The sequence below is a fragment of the Cherax quadricarinatus genome, chromosome 3 (assembly GCF_038502225.1).
Source record: "Cherax quadricarinatus isolate ZL_2023a chromosome 3, ASM3850222v1, whole genome shotgun sequence".
NCBI lineage: Eukaryota > Metazoa > Arthropoda > Malacostraca > Decapoda > Parastacidae > Cherax > Cherax quadricarinatus.
The window spans coordinates 69,004,916-69,027,460 of NC_091294.1; the positions used below are offsets into that span (position 1 = coordinate 69,004,916).

The 22,545-nt window shown below is 37.7% G+C and overlaps 1 protein-coding gene across 5 annotated transcripts in view; it reads left to right on the top strand.

Annotated features, from left to right (window-relative positions):
- Positions 1–22,545, top strand: part of per (period circadian regulator) — a 172,905-nt gene that overhangs the window by 144,067 nt on the left and 6,293 nt on the right. For all 5 annotated transcript variants that reach the window (XM_070092108.1, XM_070092127.1, XM_070092122.1 and 2 more), the window contains exon 23: positions 134–319. In XM_070092108.1, coding sequence (XP_069948209.1) covers positions 134–319 — 186 coding nt within the window. The remainder of the gene's footprint in view (positions 1–133; positions 320–22,545) is intronic.

Sequence of the window (22,545 nt, forward strand, 5' to 3'; positions counted from 1 at the left end):
TTAATTTTAATGTAAGTGCTGTAGTGATTCAAGAAGTCTCATAAAGAGGAAAGTTTAATTAGCATCACTAGTAATTGCAAAATATATTTTTATGGCAATAGAAAATTTATGATCTTTCTGGTTGTACTTTAAGATTTCATCGTGTGGAATAAAATGGAACGTACCGCGGTCCAAGTGTCAGCCTCCTGTCTTGAATGACCCACCCTGGATGGACGATGTCAAGGTTACCCCGCAGCTGTTTTACAGGTACCAGATGGAGACCAAGGAGCTAGTTGATGTTCTTAGGCAAGATATGGACATGCTCAAAAGAACACAGCAGGTAAGAAAACAAAATTTTGCTCCACTGCCACCTGTTCATAGTGCTGGTAGGCACTGCTTCCACTGCTTCCACAAACACCATGCAAGGCTGGCTAAATAACATTTTTTTCCTTTCTTCCATCATATAAGTTCAGTGAAACATTTTTTTATTTGATAAATTAAGTCATTAGGTAGGTAATGAAGGGTTTTGTTATTCAGTAGTTTTTTTAACTGCAGTGTCCTTATAAGCTTCTTGAGTTCTGTCAAAATTTATGAAGCTTACAAGTTCAAGTTATATAAATGTTAGTGCAGTGTATTTCACTCAGAATATTATGACATACTCATTTTTTAATATAAAGTTTACTATACAGTAGGGTCCCACTTATATGGCAGGTTAGGTTCCAGGCTACTGCTGTAAAGCGGAAATCGCCGTAAAGTGGAACACCCTTTTTTTCGACTTATAAATGCATACAGATATTAGATAACAAGTTTACACTAACATATATTAAGTTAGCAATAGAACTTGGCATTAAAAAAACAATAAAAAAAGTAAAATACACAGTGGCACTCATTACTTATCTTAAAATATTTGTAGTCTTAATCTAGGGTGAGATGAATAGTATTTATTGTAAGAAATCAGGTGTGGTATGTATGGTAGCCAGCCAGGCTACCATACCAAGCCACCCCACCTACACAATATTCTATGATATTTAAGTACCGCAGAGCGACAAAATGCAAATGCAGTTCACTCATTACTTACCTTAAAATATTTGTAGTCTTAATATAGGGTCAGTGGTGAGTAAACAAGATAAAACAAATAAATGAGAGAGAGAGAATGAGTACATGAGGGAGGACAGGTGCAGAGTTATGTAAACAAACCAGGTGTACACATCTGGTTTGTGTACAAGATACATTGTGTACACGTTGTCTCTACATTGATATGGTAGAATAAATAAAGAGGAACACTCCCATTCTCATGTAACACCATGAGTGAAGACAATGGAAATAAGTCACTCTGACTTTTTTGGTTATCCTAGATACTTTACACATATGCTGCTATGTGTGATAATCTATGTAACTGTATTTGTGTATAGCTGAATAAATTTACTTACATATGAAAGGAATAATTTTCTACAGTTATCCCCAGTAACACATTTTCTCATATGTTGGACTAGAGAAAATGTTATTCTTGCCGTCACTTGTACAAGTTGTCTAGCTTCCACATCTCATATTTATGTTTATTTATTCTACTGTGGGGTGTATTTATCATCTTTATATGTTAATGTTAATGTTGTTAATGGTGTTAATGTTGCAGTTTAAAAACTGTAGTGTAAAGCACCCTTCTGGCAAGACAGTGATGGAGTGAATGATGGTGAAAGTTTTTCTTTTTCGGGCCACCCTGCCTTGGTGGGAATCGGCCAGTGTGATAATAATAATGTTATGTATCATGTTTATTATATAATTTTGAAAAAATATCATAGATGGATTAATGAAAATATGTATATTAATGTAATATACAACATTTAACTCTTTCAGGGTTTCCGACATACTAGTACGGCTTACGTACCAGGGTTATTGACATACTAGTACACGTAAATTCTAGCGCCTTCAACTCTAGCAAGAGAAAGCTGGTAGGCCTACATATGAAAGAATGGGTCTATGTGGTCAGTGTGCACAGTATAAAAAATCCCACAGCACACAGTGCATAATGAGAAAAAAAAAAACTTTGACCGTGTTTTTTATTTAAAACAGCGAGATTGCACTGTATTTTCATATGGTATTCATGGTTGTATTCTAGTTTTCCTGGTCTCATTTTATAGAATGGATGACATGTTACAGAAATTGAGATGATTTTGATTGGTTTCACAATGAAAAGTACCTTGAAATTGAGCTCAAAGTAGCAGAAATGTTCGATTTTTGCCAAAGTTCAAAAGTAAACAAATCATGCCACGCATTCAATCCACATCAACTAGTGAGTCTAATATTCTTTCACAAGTGCGCTGATATTATTTATATCATTTCTACACTAATGCAGTAGTCTGCATAACAGTAAAATTCTATTTTTTGTGAGAATAAAAATTCAAAGTAGAAACCAAAAGAAATGTAAGAGGGGCCTGGAGACGTGACTAATAAACAGAGAAAATGTTATTTTAGTGCCTGGAATGTCTGTCTTGTTTATTCTGGACAATATTTCGAAATTGGCATCTTTTGAAATTTCTGTGAAATTGTACTCATTCGATAGAAAAAATGGAGTTCTAGTGAAATAGTTATGATTTTTGTCGACTAGTAGACTGGAATTGGCCAAAAATAGGGCTCAAAGTGGGTGAAATTGCCGATGCGTAAACATCGTCGAGACCGCTTACTTTGCGTGGGCATAATTCCATTAGTTTCCATCAAATTTCATACTTTTGGCGTCATTATGATCGGGAAAAGATTATCTGTCATTCCATAAGAAAAAAATAATTTTTTTTTCCGAAAAATTTTTGACCCTAAGAACAAGTTTAGGAGAAGACCTCTCGACGATGAAAGGGTTAATGAGACTCAGTGATTATTATCATTGCTAATATGGCGTCTCGAGACATAAGACACTTACTGATTTTAATATGTACCTGCATGCCACCACAGTGTGTAAGTTTATTTAGGTACAGGTATACATAAGTATAATTATCGGAGTACGTATATATAAAATATGAAATAACTTCTAAAAACACTTGAAATTTTGGAGTTTCCAGACATAATGGAGAGACTTAGTGCTTACAGATCTCACATAGCATGTAAACAAACCAGGTGGGGTGCGGTGACCGTATTAGAAAGTCAGGTGGGGGGAGCCGTATAGAGAGTTTTGGTCATAATTTGAAATGACCATATTAGCAGAATACCATAAAGCAAAACGCCGTAAAGTGTACTTGATCTAGCACAATTATTTGAGAATGGGATAATATTTGGTAGTGTCTTACAGATGAACATTTCAAATAAGTTGTACATTTGTGTACACCTTACTGGAGACCGAGTTTGCAACTGTGCATCTGCAAAGTGCACAGCTGTACCGATTAGCCACAGTGTGCTCAGAAGAACTGTTTAATTCCAACTGCTTTATTAATGAAAGTGACAAATAGTTTTTCTATGGTTTTATTGGCTGTTTCTTGGTATCACTTGATAAAATGGTAAACACACTACTGAAATAAAAATGATTTTGGTTGGTTTCAAGAGTGGAAATTGAGCTCAAAATAGTATAAAAATTTTATTTTTTCCAATTTTTTTAAGAATGGGTAAGGCCTCCCTACATTCCCCAGTCTGTTTTGTGGGTTTGTAAAAGTTTTTTATTGGGATACCATATACCATGACCAATCATTCCTGGTTATAATTTATCATCTGAGAAATATTATGAATTCAAAACAGAAGGCAAGTGCAATATAGAAGAGACTTGAGGATGTAAAGAACAAAGAAAATGTTGCTTTAGTGTCAGGAATGTTTATATTGTTCATTTTGGACTCTATTTTTAAACTGTATTTTTTTTAATTTTGTGTAAAATTAGCCAAATTATTGAATTCTGATCACTTTATAGGGTAGCTGAAATGGATGAATGCATGATTATTGTGCTTAGTCGATAGAATGGAAGGCATACTAGCAAAGGATCACAGCATCCTACTCCTCAAGCTTGATCATTATGGTATAAGAGGCCATGCGCTTGCATTTATCATGTGCTACCTTACTAATAGAAAACAATACGTCTCTGTCAATGACACAACCTCCTCAACAAGACCCCTGGACACTGGTGTACCACAAGGTAGCATTCTTGACCCCTTCCTTTTCCTTTTATACATCAGCAATTTTCCAGGCATATCACAACAACTGACGCCTATTCTCTTTGTTGACGACATGACTTTTGTCTTCTCCCACCCAAATCTAGGCTTATTATTGTTAATGAAGAACTCGCAAAAATAGCAACCTGGCTGACTGTCAATAAACTTACACTTAACCCTTTCAGGGTCGAGAGGCCCTCTCAAAAACTCATTCTCAGGGTCGAAAATTTTTCGGAAAAAAAAAAAATTTTCTTATGAAATGATAGAGAATCTTTTCTTGATCATAATGACACCAAAGGTATGAAATTTGATGGAAAACTTATGGAATTATGCTCTCGCAAAGTCAGCAGTCTCGTTGATGTTTACTCATCAGTGATTTCGCCCACTTTGAGCCCTATTTTCAGCCAATTTTTGTGTACTAATTGACAAAAATCATATTTATTTTGCTAGAACTCCATTTTTTCTATCGAATGAGTACAAGAAACCACCCATTTACCAATTTCAACTATCCAATAAAGTGGTTAGAATTTTTGCAATTTTGTCAATTTCACACAAATTTCAGAAGATGCTATTTTCCAAATAGGGTCCAGAATAAACAAGACAGACATTCCTGGCACTAAAATAACAAGTTATCTGTTCGTTAGTCACGTCCCCAGACCCTTCTTATATTTCTTTTGCTTTTCACTTTGAATTTTTATTCTCGCAAAAAATAGAAGATTTACTGTTATGCAGGCTGCTGCATTAGTGTAGAAATGGTATAAATAATATCAGCGCACTTGTGAAAGAATATTAGACTCACCAGTTGACATGTATTGGATGCCTGGCATGATTTGTTTACTTTTGAACTTTGGTAAAAATTGAAGATTTCTGCTACTTTGAGCTCAATTTCAAGGTACTTTTCATTGTGAAACCAATCAAAATCATCTCAATTTCTGCAATATGTATTCCATTCTATAAAATGAGACCAGGAAAACTAGAATACAACCATAAATACCATATGAAAATACAGTGCAAAGTTGCTGTTTTAATCCAAAAACACAGCCAAAGTTTTTTTTTTCTCATTACACACTGTGTGCTGCAGGATTTTTTATACTGCACATACTGGCCACATAGACCCATTCTTTCATATGTAGGCCTACCAGCTTTCTCTCACTAGATTTGAAGGTGCTAGAATTTAGGCATTCTAGTACGTCAATAACCCTGGTGCATAAGCCATACTAGTACGTCGGAAACCCTGAAAGGGTTAATACTTGTATAGACAAAACCTTTTACATTATGTTTGGGAGAGAGCAAGTGAGGACCAACTAAACATTATGCTTAACAGCATCCTTATTGCTAAACATAATGAGGGAAAATTCCTGTGTCTACACCTTGATAGCAACCTGAAATTCAACACCCATATCCAACACATAACAAAAAAAAGTTTCTAAAACAGTTGGCATTCTCTCGAAATACGTTACTATGTACCACAAACAGCACTACTTACACTCTACTATTCACTGATCTATCCATACCTTACCTATGCTATTTATGCCTGGGGTTCCACAGCGAAAAACCACCTAAAATCAATAATAACAATAAAAAGTTGCAGTGCAAATGTTTACACAATCCACTGCTAGACAGCATCCCCCCCCCCCCCCACCCAACTCTTCAGACCTTACCTTTGATATACCTTTGAAGAGTTTCGAAAGTTTATCTACTTTCTGAGCCTGGCCATGGGCCAGGCTCGTCTGGTGCTTGCCTGGTCAACCAGGCTGTTGCTGCTGGAGGCCTGCTGCCCCACATATCCATCACAGCCTGGTTGATCTGGCACCTGGTGAAGATACTTGTCCAGTTTCCTCTTGAAGGCTTCAACATTTGTTCCAGCAGTGTCTCTGATATCTTCTGGTAAGATGTTGAAAAGTCTGGGACCCTGGATGTTGATACAGTGTTCCCTTATTGTCCCCACCGAACCCCTGCTCCTCACTGGGTTTATTTTACACTTCCTCCCATATCTCTCACTCCAGTATGTTGTTATGGCAGTGTGCAGATTTGGGACCAAGCCCTCGAGTACCTTCCAGGTATATATTATCATGTACCTCTCTTTCCTCCGTTCCAATGAGTGCATGTTCAAGACTTGCAGGCATTCCCAGTAGTTTAGGTGCTTTACTGGCTCAGTGTGAGGCGTAAATGATCTCTGTATTTGTTCCAGCTCCAATATTTCTCCTGCCTTGAATGGGGCCATCAGCATTGAGCAATATCCTAAGTGAGGGAGCACTAGTGATTTGAAGAGTGTCATCATTGGCATTATTTCCTTTGTTTTGAAAGTTCTCAATACCCACCCCATCATCTTCCTGGCTGTCGTGATCTTTGTCTTGTTATGGTCTTTAAAAGAAAGGTCCACTGACATAATTATTCCTAGGTCTTTTATGTGTTCCTTACGTTCTATTTGGTGACCCTCTTAAGTTTTGTATATAGTGCTCCTTTTGAGTTCTTCATTCTTTCCATACCTAAGCAGCTGGAACTTATCACCATTGAACATCATGTTGTTCTCCACTGCCCACTGGAAAACCCTGTTTATGTCTTCCTGTACTTTTTCAGTGTCCTCTACTGTGCTGACTTTCATGCTTATTTTAGTGCCATCTGCAAATGATGATACAGAAGTGTGCCAGGTGTTTTTGTCTATGTCTGCTATGAGGATGAGGAACAGCAGAGGTGCCAGGATAGTGCCTTGGGGCACTGAGCTTTTGACCTTACTGATGCTGGATCTTGCCCTGTTCACTACTATTTTTTGTGTTCTGTGTGTTAGGAAACCGAAAATCCATCTGCCTACCTTCCCCGTAATGCCCATGGCCTTCATTTTGTGCGCTATCACTCCATGATCGCATTTGTCAAACGCCTTTGCAAAATCTGTGTAAATCACATCTGCATTTTGGTCATCTTCCAGTGCCTCCATAATTCCGTCATAATGGTTCAGCAGCTGTGACAGACATGATCGTCCTGCTCTAAAACTATGCTGGTTCGGGTTATGTTGGTTGTGCTGGTCCATGAATTTTGTAACCTGCCGTCTCATCACTCTTTCGAAGATTTTTATGATGTGAGAGGTTAGGGCTACTGGTCTGTAATTTTTAGCTAGTGCCTACTACTGTACCTCCCTTATGCAAAGGAGCTATGTTTGCACTCTTTAACCCTTTCAGGGTTGTGAGACCCTCTCCTAAACTTGTTCTCAGGGTCAAAAATTTTTTGGAAAAAAAAAACAAAATTTTTCTCATGAAATGATAGAGAATCTTTTCCTGATCATAATGACGCCAAAAGCATGAAATATGATGGAAAACTTATGGAATTATGCTCTCGCGAGGTTAGCGGTCTTGCCGATGTTTACGCATCAGCGATTCGGCCCACTTTGAGCCCTATTTTCGGCCAATTCCAGTGTACTAGCCGACAAAAAATCATATTTATTTCGCTAGAACTCCATTTTTTCTATCGAATGAGTACAAGAAACCGCCCATTTACCAATTTCAACTATCCAATAAAGTGGTTAGAAATTGACAATTTTGCCAATTTCACACAAATTTCAGAAGATGCCAATTTCCAAATAGGGTCCAGAATAAACAAGAAAGACATTCCTGGCACTAAAATAACAAGTTCTCTGTTTGTTAGTCATGTCCCCAGACCCCTCTTATATTTCTTTTGCTTTCCACTTTGAATTTTTATTCTTACAAAAAATAGAAGACTTACTGTTATGCAGATTACTGCATTAGTGTAGAAATGGTATAAATAATATCAGCTCACTTGTGAAAGAATATTAGACTCACCAGTTGACGTGTATTGGACGCTTGGTATGATTTGTTTACTTTTGAACTTTGGTAAAAATCGAACATTTCTGCTACTTTGAGCTCAATTTCAAGGTATTTTTCATTGTGGAACCAGTCACAATCATCTCAATTTCTGTAATATGTCTTCCATTCTATAAAATGAGACCAGGAAAACTAGAATACAGCCATAAATACCATACGAAAATATAGTGCAAAGTCGCTATTTTAATCCAAAAACACGGTCGAAGATTTTTTTTTTTCTCATTACCCACTGTGTGCTGCAGGATTTTTTTTATACTGCACACACTGACCACATAGACCCATTCTTTCATATGTAGGCCTACCAGCTTTCTCTCACTAGATTTGAAGGCGCTAGAATTTAGGCATACTAGTACGTCATAAACCCTGGTGCGTAAGCCATACTAGTATGTCAAAAACCCTGAAAGGGTTAAGGCCTCCTGTATTTCACCTAGATCTAAGCTCTTTCTCCAAAGAATACTGAGGGCTCGTGCTAGTGGTACTTTGCACTTCTTTATAAATAGGGTATTCCATGAATCTGGTCCAGGTGCTGAGCGAGTGGGTATGTTTTCCATTTCTTTTTTGAAATCTATAGGATTTGTACTAATGTCAGTTAGTTGGTCTGTGCGGCCTTCTTCTGAAGTGAAAAATATTTCTGCATTTTCTACCTTGCTGTCATTTAGTGGGTTGCTGAACACCGACTCATACTGTTCTTTTAGGATTTCACTTATTTCCTGTTTGTCGTCAGTATATGAGTCTCCTCTCAGTAGTAGTCCAATTCTACAGGTAGTTCTTAGCTTGGATTTTGAGTAGGAATAGAAATATTTTGGGTTTCTTGCAATATCCTGTATGGCCCTTTGTTCCCTTTGTATTTTTCTGTGAGGTATGACATCCTAAGTTTTTGCTCTAATTCAGTGATCTCTCTGCTAAGTCTATCTTTCCTCTGTTGTAGCATATTTGTGTTTTTAAGCAGTTCAGTAACCCGTTTTCTTCTTCTGTACCATCTCCTACGCTCTCTCTCTATATCTGATCTTCCTCTGGGTTTCCTCAATGGTACATGTTTCATACATACTTTGTATGCTTCTATATTCAGCTTCTCTAGGCACTGGTGGGGATTTAGGTCGCTCATGTCTGATTCCCAGAGTATGTCTGATAGCTCTTGGTTTATTTTTCCCAGTCAATTCTTTGATTGTTAAAATTAAACTTACTGAACATCCCGTCTCTAACTTTAGTGATGCAGTTTTCTACCCCTGAGTTAATACTAGTTTGAACCTCTATGATGTTATGATCAGAGTAAATAGTTTTGGAAACTGTTATGTCTCTGATCAGTTCCTCGTTGTTTGTGAATATCAGATCCAGGGTATTTTCATTTCTGGTGGGATCAGTTACCTGTTGGTTTAAAGAGTACTTTTCACAAAGCCTCATTATTTCCCTGGTATGTGCCTGTTGAGCCAGGGTGCTTCCCGGAGATATTTCTGGTATAACATTACATTGCACCATCTTCCATTTTACATGAGAGATTAAAATCTCCAAGGAGTAAAATATTTGGTGTATGATTTTCTAGTCTATCCAGATAGCTATCTATCTTGCTTAACTGATCTGTGAATTCCTCAGCAGTTGCCGATGGTGGTTTGTATACTAGGATAATTACCAAATTCCTATTTTCAACTATATAAAACATTCACTCATACTATTGTGCAACCTACATTTACAGAACAATCAATTCTAATACTATAAATCTCGACCTGAAATGCTTTCTTGACAGTTGCAGTAGGACTCATAGGCACAACACTAGGCACAAAAATCTCTATGACATTCCCCATGTAAGGCTAAATATTTTCAAAAATTCATTATACATAAAGGGGCCCAAAATCTGGAACTCTATACCAGAAATCTCCAGAACCACTGGTTCAGCATTTTTAAAACTACAGTTAAAATCACCTTATCTCCTTAACCTGTCCCAGCCCATCATAAATACATATGTAAAAAATATACATGCATTTGCTCAATATCATGAGCATAGGTAAAACTTTTTCATCGATATAATCAATATGTACTTACTCTCAATATCTGTATTCATCTCAAATGTTAATCACTCCATTGTATCAGCATCAGTTAGCTGACCAGGAACATACTTCCACTCATCCAGCTGTAAGTAGCACACAAGAGCAGATGTGCTGCCTCCTAGCAACTGAATGTAGATGTGCATGCAAATGTTAAGCCCATTTTTTTTAAAATGGAAGTAAGCATTTGCTAATAGTTTGTTAAAAGCTTGCTAGAAGTTTACCATAGCATCAGCTATTGGTAAACTGCTTTTAATTAACAGTACAGTGGAACCTCTACTTGCGAGCGTGTCCACGTGCGAGTTTTTTCAAATACGAGCAGTCGATGGGTCGATTTGTTGCTTCCATATGTGAGCAAAATTTCCACAAGCGAGCAGACCTCATGGCAGGTTCCTTGACACTAGTGAGGGACTCTTGCTCTTGATCTCGGGAATTGTATCTCATTTGTTTGTTGAACTATCTCATTGAAACTTGGGCAATGTATGATGGAAAGATGCTTCTTAATGTATACCAAAAATGAAAGAAATCTAAGCATAAATAATGGAGTTCACTTGTCAGCAATTAGCTACCCCTTTGCGGTAATTTCGAATGGCTTTTATGGTTGTATTTTCGTTTTTTTTGTCTCATTTGATAGAATGGAGATATATTACAGAAATAGAAATTATTTTAATTGCTTTCACAACGAAAAGTACCTTGAAATGGTCCATTGCTTGGCTGTTTCAGAGTAAACAAATGATGTCACTGTCCATTCCAATATGCAGTCGTGAATGGGTTGACATCATTTATACAATTATTGCAATAAGGAATAACAGTAAATCTCATATTTTTTGTGTGAACAAAAATTACAAATTATTTATATAATAATCATAATAATAATAATAATAATAATAATAATAATATGTATAATAATATGTATAATAATAATATAATAATATAATACAATAATAATAATAATAATATAATATGTATAATAATAGTAGGTTGGTAGACAGCAACCACCCAGGGAAGTACTACCGTCCTGCCAGATGACTGTGAAACAGAAACCTGTAACTGTTTTGCATGATGGTAGGATTGCTGGTGTCTTTTTCTGTCTCATAAACACGCTAGATAACAGGGATATCTTGCTACTCCTGCTTACACTTTGGTCACATTTCACAGACACGCACATGCATATATATATATATACATACATCTAGGTTTTTCTCCTTTTTCTAAATAGCTCTTGTTCTTCTTTATTTCTTCTATTGTCCATGGGGAAGTGGAAAAGAATCTTTCCTCCGTAAGCCATGCAGGTCGTATGAGGCGACTAAAATGCCGGGAGCGATGGGCTAGTAACCCCTTCTCCTGTAGACATTTACTAAAAAAGAGAAGAAGAAAAACTTTATAAAACTGGGATGCTTGAATGTGCGTGGATGTAGTGCGGATGACAAGAAACAGATGATTGCTGATGTTATGAATGAAAAGAAGTTGGATGTCCTGGCCCTAAGCGAAACAAAGCTGAAAGGGGTAGGGGAGTTTCGGTGGGGGGAAATAAATGGGATTAAATCTGGAGCATCTGAGAGAGTTAGAGCTAAGGAAGGGGTAGCAGTAATGTTGAAGGATCAGTTATGGAAGGAGAAAAGAGAATATGAATGTGTAAAGTAGGAGAAACTTTTAGAGAGGGTGTGGTAGGTAAGTTTGGGGTGCCAGGTGTAAATGATAATGGGAGCTCTTTGATTGAACTTTGTATAGAAAGGGGTTTAGTTATAGGTAATACATATTTTAAGAAAAAGAGGATAAATAAGTATACAAGATATGATGTAGGGCAAAATGACAGTAGTTTGTTGGATTATGTATTGGTAGAAAAAAGACTGTTGAGTAGACTTCAGGATGTACATGTTTATAGAGGGGCCACAGATATATCAGATCACTTTCTAGTTGTAGCTACACTGAGAGTAAAAGGTAGATGGGATACAAGGAGAATAGAAGCATCAGGGAAGAGAGAGGTGAAGGTTTATAAACTAAAAGAGGAGGCAGTTAGGGTAAGATATAAACAGCTATTGGAGGATAGATGGGCTAATGAGAGCATAGGCAATGGGGTCGAAGAGGTATGGGGTAGGTTTAAAAATGTAGTGTTAGAGTGTTCAGCAGAAGTTTGTGGTTACAGGAAAGTGGGTGCGGGAGGGAAGAGGAGCGATTGGTGGAAAGATGACGTAAAGAGCGTCGTAAGGGAGAAAAAGTTAGCATATGAGAAGTTTTTACAAAGTAGAAGTGATGCAAGGAGGGAAGAGTATATGGAGAAAAAGAGAGAGGTTAAGAGAGTGGTGAAGCAATGTAAAAAGAGAGCAAATGAGAGAGTGGGTGAGATGCTATCAACAAATTTTGTTGAAAATAAGAAAAAGTTTTGGAGTGAGATTAACAAGTTAAGGAAGCCTAGAGAACAAATGGATTTGTCAGTTAAAAATAGGAGAGGAGAGTTATTAAGTGGAGAGTTAGAGGTATTGGGAAGATGGAAGGAATATTTTGAGGAATTGTTAAATGTTGATGACGATAGGGAAGCTGTGATTTCGTGTATAGGGCAAGGAGGAATAACATCTTGTAGGAGTGAGGAAGAGCCAGTTGTGAGTGTGGGGGAAGTTCGTGAGGCAGTAGGTAAAATGAAAGGGGTAAGGCAGCTGGGATTGATGGGATAAAGATAGAAATGTTAAAAGCAGGTAGGGATGTAGTTTTGGAGTGGTTGGTGCTATGGAAGAGGGTAAGGTACCTAGGGATTGGCAGAGAGCATGCATAGTTCCTTTGTATAAAGGCAAAGGGGACAAAAGAGAGTGCAAAAATTATAGGGGGATAAGTCTGTTGAGTATACCTGGTAAAGTGTAGGGTAGAATTATTTTTGAAAGAATTAAGAGTAAGACGGAGAATAGGATAGCAGATGAACAAGGAGGCTTTAGGAAAGGTAGGGGGTGTGTGGACCAAGTGTTTACAGTGAAACATATAAGTGAACAGTATTTAGATAAGGCTAAAGAGGTTTTTATGGCATTTATGGATTTGGAAAAGGCGTATGACAGGGTGGATAGGGGGGCAATGTGGCAGATGTTGCAGGTGTATGGTGTAGGAGGTAGGTTATTGAAAGCAGTGAAGAGTTTTTACAAGGATAGTGAGGCTCAAGGTAGAGTATGTAGGAAAGAGGGAGATTATTTCCCAGTAAAAGTAGGCCTTAGACAAGGATGTGTGATGTCACCGTGGTTGTTTAATATATTTATAGATGGGGTTGTAAGAGAAGCAAATGTGAGGGTCTTGGCAAGAGGCATGGAGTTAAAAGATAAAGAATCACACATAAAGAGGGAGTTGTCACAGTTGCTCTTTGTTGATGACACTGTGCTCTTGGGAGATTCTGAAGAGAAGTTGCAGAGGTTGGTGGATGAATTTGGTAGGGTATGCAAAAGAAGAAAATTAAAAGTGAATACAGGAAAGAGTAAGGTTATGAGGATAACAAAAAGATTAGGTGATGAAAGATTGGATATCAGATTGGAGGGAGAGAGTATGGAGGAGGTGAATGTATTCAGATATTTGGGAGTGGACGTGTCAGCGGATGGGTCTATGAAAGATGAGGTGAATCATAGAATTGATGAGGGGGAAAAGGGTGAGCGGTGCACTTAGGAGTCTGTGGAGACAAAGAACTTTGTCCTTGGAGGCAAAGAGGGGAATGTATCAGAGTATAGTTTTACCAACGCTCTTATATGGGTGCGAAGCATGGGTGATGAATGTTGCAGCGAGGAGAAGGCTGGAGGCAGTGGAGATGTCATGTCTGAGGGCAATGTGTGGTGTGAATATAATGCAGAGAATTTGTAGTTTGGAAGTTAGGAGGAGGTGCGGGATTACCAAAACTGTTGTCCAGAGGGCTGAGGAAGGATTGTTGAGGTGATTCGGACATGTAGAGAGAATGGAGTGAAACAGAATGACTTCAAGAGTGTATCAGTCTGTAGTGGAAGGAAGGCGGGGTAGGGGTCGGCCTAGGAAAGGGTGGAGGGAGGGGGTAAAGGAGGTTTTGTGTGCGAGGGGCTTGGACTTCTAGCGGGCATGCGTGAGCGTGTTTGATAGGAGTGAATGGAGACAAATAGCTTTTAATACTTGACGTGCTGTTGGAGTGTGAGCAAAGTAACATTTATGAAGGGATTCAGGGAAACCGGCAGGCCGGACTTGAGTCCTGGAGATGGGAAGTACAGTGCCTGCACTCTGAAGGAGGGGTGTTAATGTTGCAGTTTAAAAACTGTAGTGTAAAGCACCCTTCTGACAAGACAGTGATGGAGTGAATGATGGTGAAAGTTTTTCTTTTTCGGGCCACCTTGCCTTGATGGGAATCGGCCAGTGTGTTAATAATAAAAAAAATAATAATGTACTACATATAATAATTATAATAATAAACGGCTTCAAAAGGCCATCACTAGATGGCAGTGTTTACCACAACAAAGAGGGAGCGGTTGTGGCCGCCTACACCTGTTACATAATGACATATTATATTCATTCTAGAGGATATATCATGTTTCTATGTTATTTATATTATTTGTTATGTCATAATAGATGAACGGTGATAGATAAATAAACCGTATAGCTGAATCGAATCGAATTGAATAAGACGATGAGAGCTGTTGTGAGATGGGAAGGAAGAAGGATAAGGAAGGATGGAAATAACTGGAAAAGGATGGGAAGGAGGGAAGAGGATGAATTAAGGCAAGTGGCCCATAAATTCATGCCGTATAGCTGATATTAGCTAAATTATTCATGAAGTATTTTGCCCAGTCTCCAGACAAACTCTCGTCCACCGCCGACACTGCCCATACCACTACATGAATTTTTTTTTTTTTTCAACAAGTCGCCCGTCTCCCACCGAGGCAGGGTGACCCAAAAAAGAAAGAAAATCCCCCCCAAAAAATACTTTCATCATCATTCAACACTTTCACCTCACTCACACATAATCACTGTTTTTGCAGAGGTGCTCAGAACACAACAGTTTAGAAGCAGGAAGAAGGAAATTAAAGGTGAATATAGGAAAGAGTAAGGTGATGAGGATAACGAAAAAATTAGGTAACAGAAGACTGGATATCAGACTGGAGGGAGAGAGTATGGAGGAGGTGAATGTGTTTAGATATTTGAGAGTGATGTGTCAGTGGATGGGTCTATGAAAGATGAGGTAAATCATAGAATTGACGAGGTGAAAAAGGTGAGTGGTACACTGAGAAGTTTGTGGAGACAAAGAACTTTATCCATAAAAGCAAAGAGGGGAATGTATGAGAGTATAGTTATACTAATGCTCTTGTATGGGTGTGAGGCATGGGTTGTGAATGTTGCAACAAGGAGAAGGGTGGAGGCAGTAGAGATGTCGTGTCTGAGGGCAATGTGTGGTGTGAATATAATGCAGAGAGTCTGTAGTTTGGAGATTAGGAGGAGGTGTGGGATTACCAAAATTATTATCCAGAGAGCTGAGGAGGGATTATTGAGATGGTTTGGACATGTAGAGAGGCTGGAACGAAATAGAATGACTTCGAGTGTGTATAGATCTGTAGTGGAGGGAAGGCAGGGTAGGGGTTGGCCTAGGAAAGGTTGGAGGGATGGAGTAAAGGAGTTTTTGTGTGCGAGGGGCTTGAATTTCCAGTAAGTGAGCGTGTTAGATAGGAGCGAATGGAAACAAATGGTTTTTAGGACTTGACATGCTGTTGGAGTGTGAGGAAGGTAACATTTATGAAGGGATTCAAGGAAACCAGCAGTCCGGACTTGATTCCTGGAGATGGGAAGTACAGTGCCGGCACTCTGAAGGAGGAGTGTTAATGTTGCAGTTTTGTAGCTGTAGTGTAAGCATGCTTCTGGCAAGACAGTGATGGAGTGAATGATGAAAGTTTTTTTTTTTTTGGGCCACCCTGCCTTGGTGGGAAATGGCCAATGTGTTAATTAAAAAAAAAGTAATAAAATATTCTTAGGTACAAAAGAAAGCCACTGGATTGAAGGCTCGACCTGGTCGAGCTTGTCTTGGAGAGCTTGAACGTTGAAGCACCTAGGAGTTATGAGGAGAATGTTGTCAACATAATGGAACATAACGCTCAACCAGGTCGAGCCTTCAATATAGTTCACACTTGAAGAAGAAGTCAACAACACTCTTCGGCATCCTAACAACTCTTATTCTCCAAGAAACCATTGCTCATCAAAGCTTGTGATGGCCTAATTGAAGGTACAACTACATGAACCCACGTAGACCACAAAATGACCCAAGAATACTAAGAATGTAACCCAAATCTTGACAAAATAGAAGATCTAAGGAAGACAGCCCTGCTAACCCAAACACTGCTTCCACTGCCAGACAATCACTTAACCCAAGCTCAGGGAAATCAAGCCTTCTCCACCATAGCTACACAGTATCAACTTTAATGATACTATGAAAGGATATTGCAGAAGAAATAGCAGCAGTAAGAAAAGAATAACACCAAGGACCCTAGAACTCAACTTGTCTACCCAGCAGGACACCGGTGTATCATCGACCCCCCTCGCCAATACAACCCAGGGAACAACAACAACAAACATGGCTGACTCCCCCTCCAACTCCACTCCCTTCAAAGGATTCACCCATGATAACTCAGCTATGATTATTCCTGACAATATCAGGGACTACATCGTCGCTCCAGAAAACGAAATCAAAGATATTAAAGCAACGCTTGCACGACGAGAATCCAAGATAACCAACCTCGCGAATAAGATCCAATCCTTGAAGAGAAGATTACCTCGGGAAGTGCTGACACAGAAAATACCCTGAAAACAGCAATAGCCAGTCACACTGACCAAATAACAACTCTAAATATGAAGGTTGAAGAAGCAATCAAGGACTGGAATCAGAACATGCACACTCAACTGAATGAATACCTTGATTTCCAAGACGACAAAACTGAACAAGATAAGCTGTCTGATGCAGTTATAATAAACAGTCAACACATTCCTAGTGACATAACCCAAGAACAGAGCAAAGAAACTGCAATCAGGATAATACATGACCATGTACAAGTTATCGTGCAAAACAATGAAATCAAAGAAACACGTTTGTTAGAAAAACAAGGTAGTAAACACAGTATTATGATCAGACTTCATTCATATGATAAAAGAAAGGACTTAATTACATCAGCAATTACAATGAAAAATGGAGTGTACATCAACGAGTGTCTAACGAGAAAACGTCAAAACCTTCTGTTCAGGTTGAGAAAACTTAAACAGGAAAACAAAATACATCAGTGTTTCACTCGAGTTGGGAAAATACTAATTAGAAAAACTTCAACAGGACAACAATACACCATCTCAAATGAACATGATTTCTCTACCTTCCTTAGAAAAGCTGACATTTCTGTAACAGATTAGATAAGTGTTCTTAACACATATATACGTGTGGTGCATATAGTGTATGTTACTATTATATTATTGTGCATTATTATTATTTACTATTATATTATTGTGCATTATTATTTTTTCTTTTACTAGCTAATACCAGCTACCTCAAATACTTTTTACTTTCTAACTGCATTTATTGCTCATAATTTTGTGTTGCAAGTCAAATCTTACTCCAAATTAATGTTATTCATGGTTGCTACCTGTCCATTTAATTCATCTTACAACTACTATGTTAATCACCTTTATATTGTGTGAGCAATTAGTGTATATTCCAATTACATTATTGTGTGGGTCCCAAAACTATCTTTTGCTAGCTAGTACCAGCTACCTCATATTTCTCTACTTTTTATAGTGCAATAAATTGCTCAACTTATTATACATTACAAATCAGATCTTACTCCCAGATCAATATTATATCATAGTGACTATCTGTCCATTGAACTTTGTTTACCTTTACTTAATTTAGTCCCTTATATATTTTCTCCCTTATTTTAGCTTTATATAACTACCTCAGTTCATATATTCACAATTGTTAAAATAATCTAAGTGTTATTCTCAGGAGCTAAAGTGTAATAAGTTCACTATTTTGCCATTAAAATACTCCAGGTGCTACAGACTACCTCAGGTGCTACTGATTTTACTTTTAATACATTCTTTTACTATTATATCCATTAGCTCCTTTATTTTAACTGTAAATATCTTCTGTAGTTCATAAACTCACTTGTTAAAAATAATTAAAGTTCTATAACTAAATTATCAGTTCTGTAATAATCCCTTTTTCTTTCAAATTTTTACAAGTTTTAGATTAATCACGGTGTCTTAGTCATAAGTCTAGTTGTAGATTCAATATAAATCTTATATCATTTTACTCAGGAAATCTAGTTTGTAAAATTACTCTCATCCTATGATTACAGACATAGATCCTGATGTAAACTTTTTACAAAATGAATTACATGAATCAACCAGTAACTGTAATTACTACACAGCAGACCAAGCAAAGACATTACTCAGTGCAAACAATAACATAACCATCCTTAACTACAATGTCAGATCCTTGAGCAAACATTATGATGACCTCACAGCATTACTCAGTTCCCTTCATTCCAATATATCAATCACCACACTCACAGAAACCTGGCTTAAGCCTGATATTACAGATGTCTATAACATTCCTGGCTACATGGCCATACACAACTGTAGAACAGACCAGCAAGGGAGAGGAACAGCTGTATACTATTCAAATCAAATCAACTCGAATATATCAATAAATCTTGCACAAGGGATGAACATGGAGAATATATCATAGCCAAATTTAAATTAAAAGACCTGCAAAAAACCCTCACAGTTATAAATATCTACAGAGTACCACAGTCAAACATTTATCATGTTAGTGAAAAACTAGGAAACATGATTACTGATGCACACATGAATAAAGACCACCTACTACTAACAGGTGATTTCAACATAAACATACTACACGACCAGGACCCACAAGTAACCGAATTCACAAACACAATGAGTAACTGCTTGTTGCTACCAGCAATATCTAAACCTACAAGAATCTCTGAGACAAGCATCTCCTTAATAGACCACATCTGGACAAACACCATACATATTCCCTTTTAAAATCAGGCATAATCACGAACAACACTACAGACCACTACCCAACCTTTCTCATAACTAATCTGGGCAAACTACCACAAGACATTACTAAAGTAACCTTCAGACTACATAACGAGACAGCAGTTAACAACTTTATAGCAGCTATGAATAACATCGATTGGCAAAATGAGCTTGAAACATATACAGATATGAATGAATGTATAAATAATTTTCTAAAAAAAGCCCAATGCCTCTATAACAGACATTGCCCCAGAAAAACTAAACAGATCACAGCAAAGAGACTGAATAATCCCTGGCTAACACCAAGCATCCTCAAATCCATTAACACAAAGCACAAATATAAAAAACAGTATAGAATGGGTCAAATAACTAGAGAACAGTCGAGAAATTACTCGTCAGCACTTACCAGCCTGATAAGAAGGTAAAAAAAAATGTATTATGAAAATAGATTACATAACATCAAAGGTGATATGAAAAAAACCTGGAAAACTCTATCTGAAATTCTTGGAACTAAGAAGTTATCTAAAAACAAAGCAATCAAACTAACAAAATCAGATGAACCCCTACTCACTCCAACCAAAACAGCAAACAGACTTAATGTTTTCTTCTCCACCATAGGAAAAAATCTAGCAAACAAAATACCAAGCACAAATGCCCATCCATCAGACTACCTCATAGGAACCTACCCAAATATGCTATTCTTAGCTCCAACCAACCCCACTGAAGTTATGCTCATCATAAACACCCTTAAAAACAAGGCAGGAGACATAAACAACTTGCCTGCTTTTATGTACAAAAAAGCTTCTCAAGTATTGTCACCAATTATTGCAACGCTCTTTAACAAATCCATTGAATCATCTACCTTCCCAACAATCCTCATAATAGCGAAGGTCACTCTGATCCATAAAGAAGGTGACCAAGCTGACTTGAATAACTATAGACCAATATCTAACTTACCACTGCTCTCTAAAATCTTTGAAAAATTAATTCATAGATGGATGTATTCCTACCTCGTTTCACACAACATATTAAACCCTTGTCAGTTTGGATTCAGGAATAATAAAAGCACAAATGATGCTATCATACACATGCTAGAACTAATATATACCGCGCTTGAAAAGAAAGAAGTCCCGCTGGGCATTTTCATTCATTTACGCAAAGCTTTCGATACAGTTGACCATGAACTACTGTACTCCAAATTAATGCACTATGGTATCAGAGGCCACTCCTTCAACTACCTAAAGTCATACCTTAGTAACAGAACTCAATATGTGTATGCAAATGATGCAAACTCTTCCACCCAACCAATCACAGTAGGAGTCCCACAAGGAAGCATCCTTGGACCACTCCTCTTTCTCGTCTACATCAATGATCTACCGAATGCATCACAGCTACTCAAACCCATATTATTTGCAGATGACACTACATATGTATTTTCCCACCCAAACACAGTCATACTAGCAAACACAATCAATGCTGAATTACAGAAAATATCTGCCTGGATGATGACTAACAAACTTACCCTGAACACTGATAAAACCTATTTCATTCAGTTTGGAAACAAAGCTGCAAATGATCCAATTAACATTAAGCTAAATGGATCATCAGTCACAAGACTCACAGAGAGAAAATTCCTAGGTATCCACCTTGACAGTAGCCTTAAGTTCCGGACACACATACAACAAATCACCAAGAAAATCTCCAAGACTGTAGGCATACTATCAAAGATAAGGTACTACGTTCCACAATCAGCTCTCCTGGCACTGTACCATTCACTCATATACCCTTATCTTACATATGGAATTTGTGCATGGGTATCAACAACATCCAATCGCCTAAAACCCCCAATAACCCAGCAAAAGACAGCAGTAAGAATGATAACAAATTCCCACTCCTGCCAGCATACTCCACCAATTTTCAAAAGTCTGAATCTGCTTACCATTAAGAACATCCATACTTATTCATGTGCCTACTACATACACAGAACAATATACGCAAATATAAACCCCCAACTCAAACTTCTCCTCACCAACCTAAACAGGACACATGACCACAACACAAGACACAGATCTCTTTTTGATATACCTTGTGTCCATATCACACTGTGTAAAAACTCTATGCACATAAAGGGCCCCAAAATATGGAATTCATTACCAGAAGATATTGAAGTAACCCAGTCTGAAAATCAATTTAAGACTCTTCTCAAAAGCCACTTAATCACCCTAGACTAAATACTAAATACTCAGTACACATTTACTCACCTATGTACTCCCACATCATAACTGAAACAATCACATTGAACCTTTTATCCATTGTTGACAGGAATATAATTGAATCATTGTTTTTCACAAAAGCATTTTAGAATATAAATACGTATATCTTTGTATTATACAAATTTTGATTCATTTATAATTAATATTCTACCATACAACTATGAAATAATTACTTTCCTACTGTACAACTATGATATACTACTCCTTATTATTAAGTAGAATGTAAACCAATAATGTTAAGTTGGCCCATAATGCCAAGGCATAATAGAGGCTCTCTTTGCATTGCAACCCACTACTGTATATACACAATCTCAATGTACTGTTTGCAAAGACATTAAATAAATAAATAAAATAAAGCTGACCATGAACTTCGTTTTCAAGTCTATCAAAAACCCACCAACCAAAATGATCTTCTCCACTTCTACTCTCACCACAACACCAAAACTAAACGTGGTGTAATTATAGGCTTCTTCCTGCACTCACTCAGAATCTGCAGCAATGAGTTTCTTGAGAAAGAATGCACTATAATTGAACAAGTATTTTCCAAACTCCACTATCCTCGTCACTTCATCAGAGACTGCAGACGACGGGCATTAAGCATCTTCAACACACCCAGAGAAGACACTGCCAAGAAGAGATACATAGTCCTCCCCACCAACTCCATTGCCAAACACATTTCCAACATCTTTTCCAATACATCATTCCAAGTATCTACCTCCACAACCACGACCATCAAGGACATTACCAGTGATAGACAGGACAAACTTCCATCCTCTGCAGGGGTATACATAATCCCTTGCAATGACTGCAGCAAATTATACATGGGCGAAACATCAAGGGACCTCCAAACACATATTTTAGAACACCAATACGCAAGTAGGTCTGACGATACAAGGAATGCCTGTGTACAACACCGTAATTCACACAACCACTTAATAAACTACAGAAACTCAAGACTTATCGCCACAGAAGACAACACTCAATACTGAAGAATCCTGGAATCATCGCTTATCTCTATATCCGACAACTTCAACCAGAATAATGGCTTCTATAACATAGCTGAACCACTTGCCAAGAAACTTCTTCATCGCTATCCCACATAAGAGCATAGGAATGGAAGAACACTGCAGAAGGTCTGCTCACAAACTTATCCAATCTCCCTTCCAAGCTACCCAAGATTTTAGACTCTATAACCCCACTCAGTACATCATCAGATGCAGCATTCTCCACCTGACCTCAGCATTCTGAACCTGACTATAAATACTTGCATACC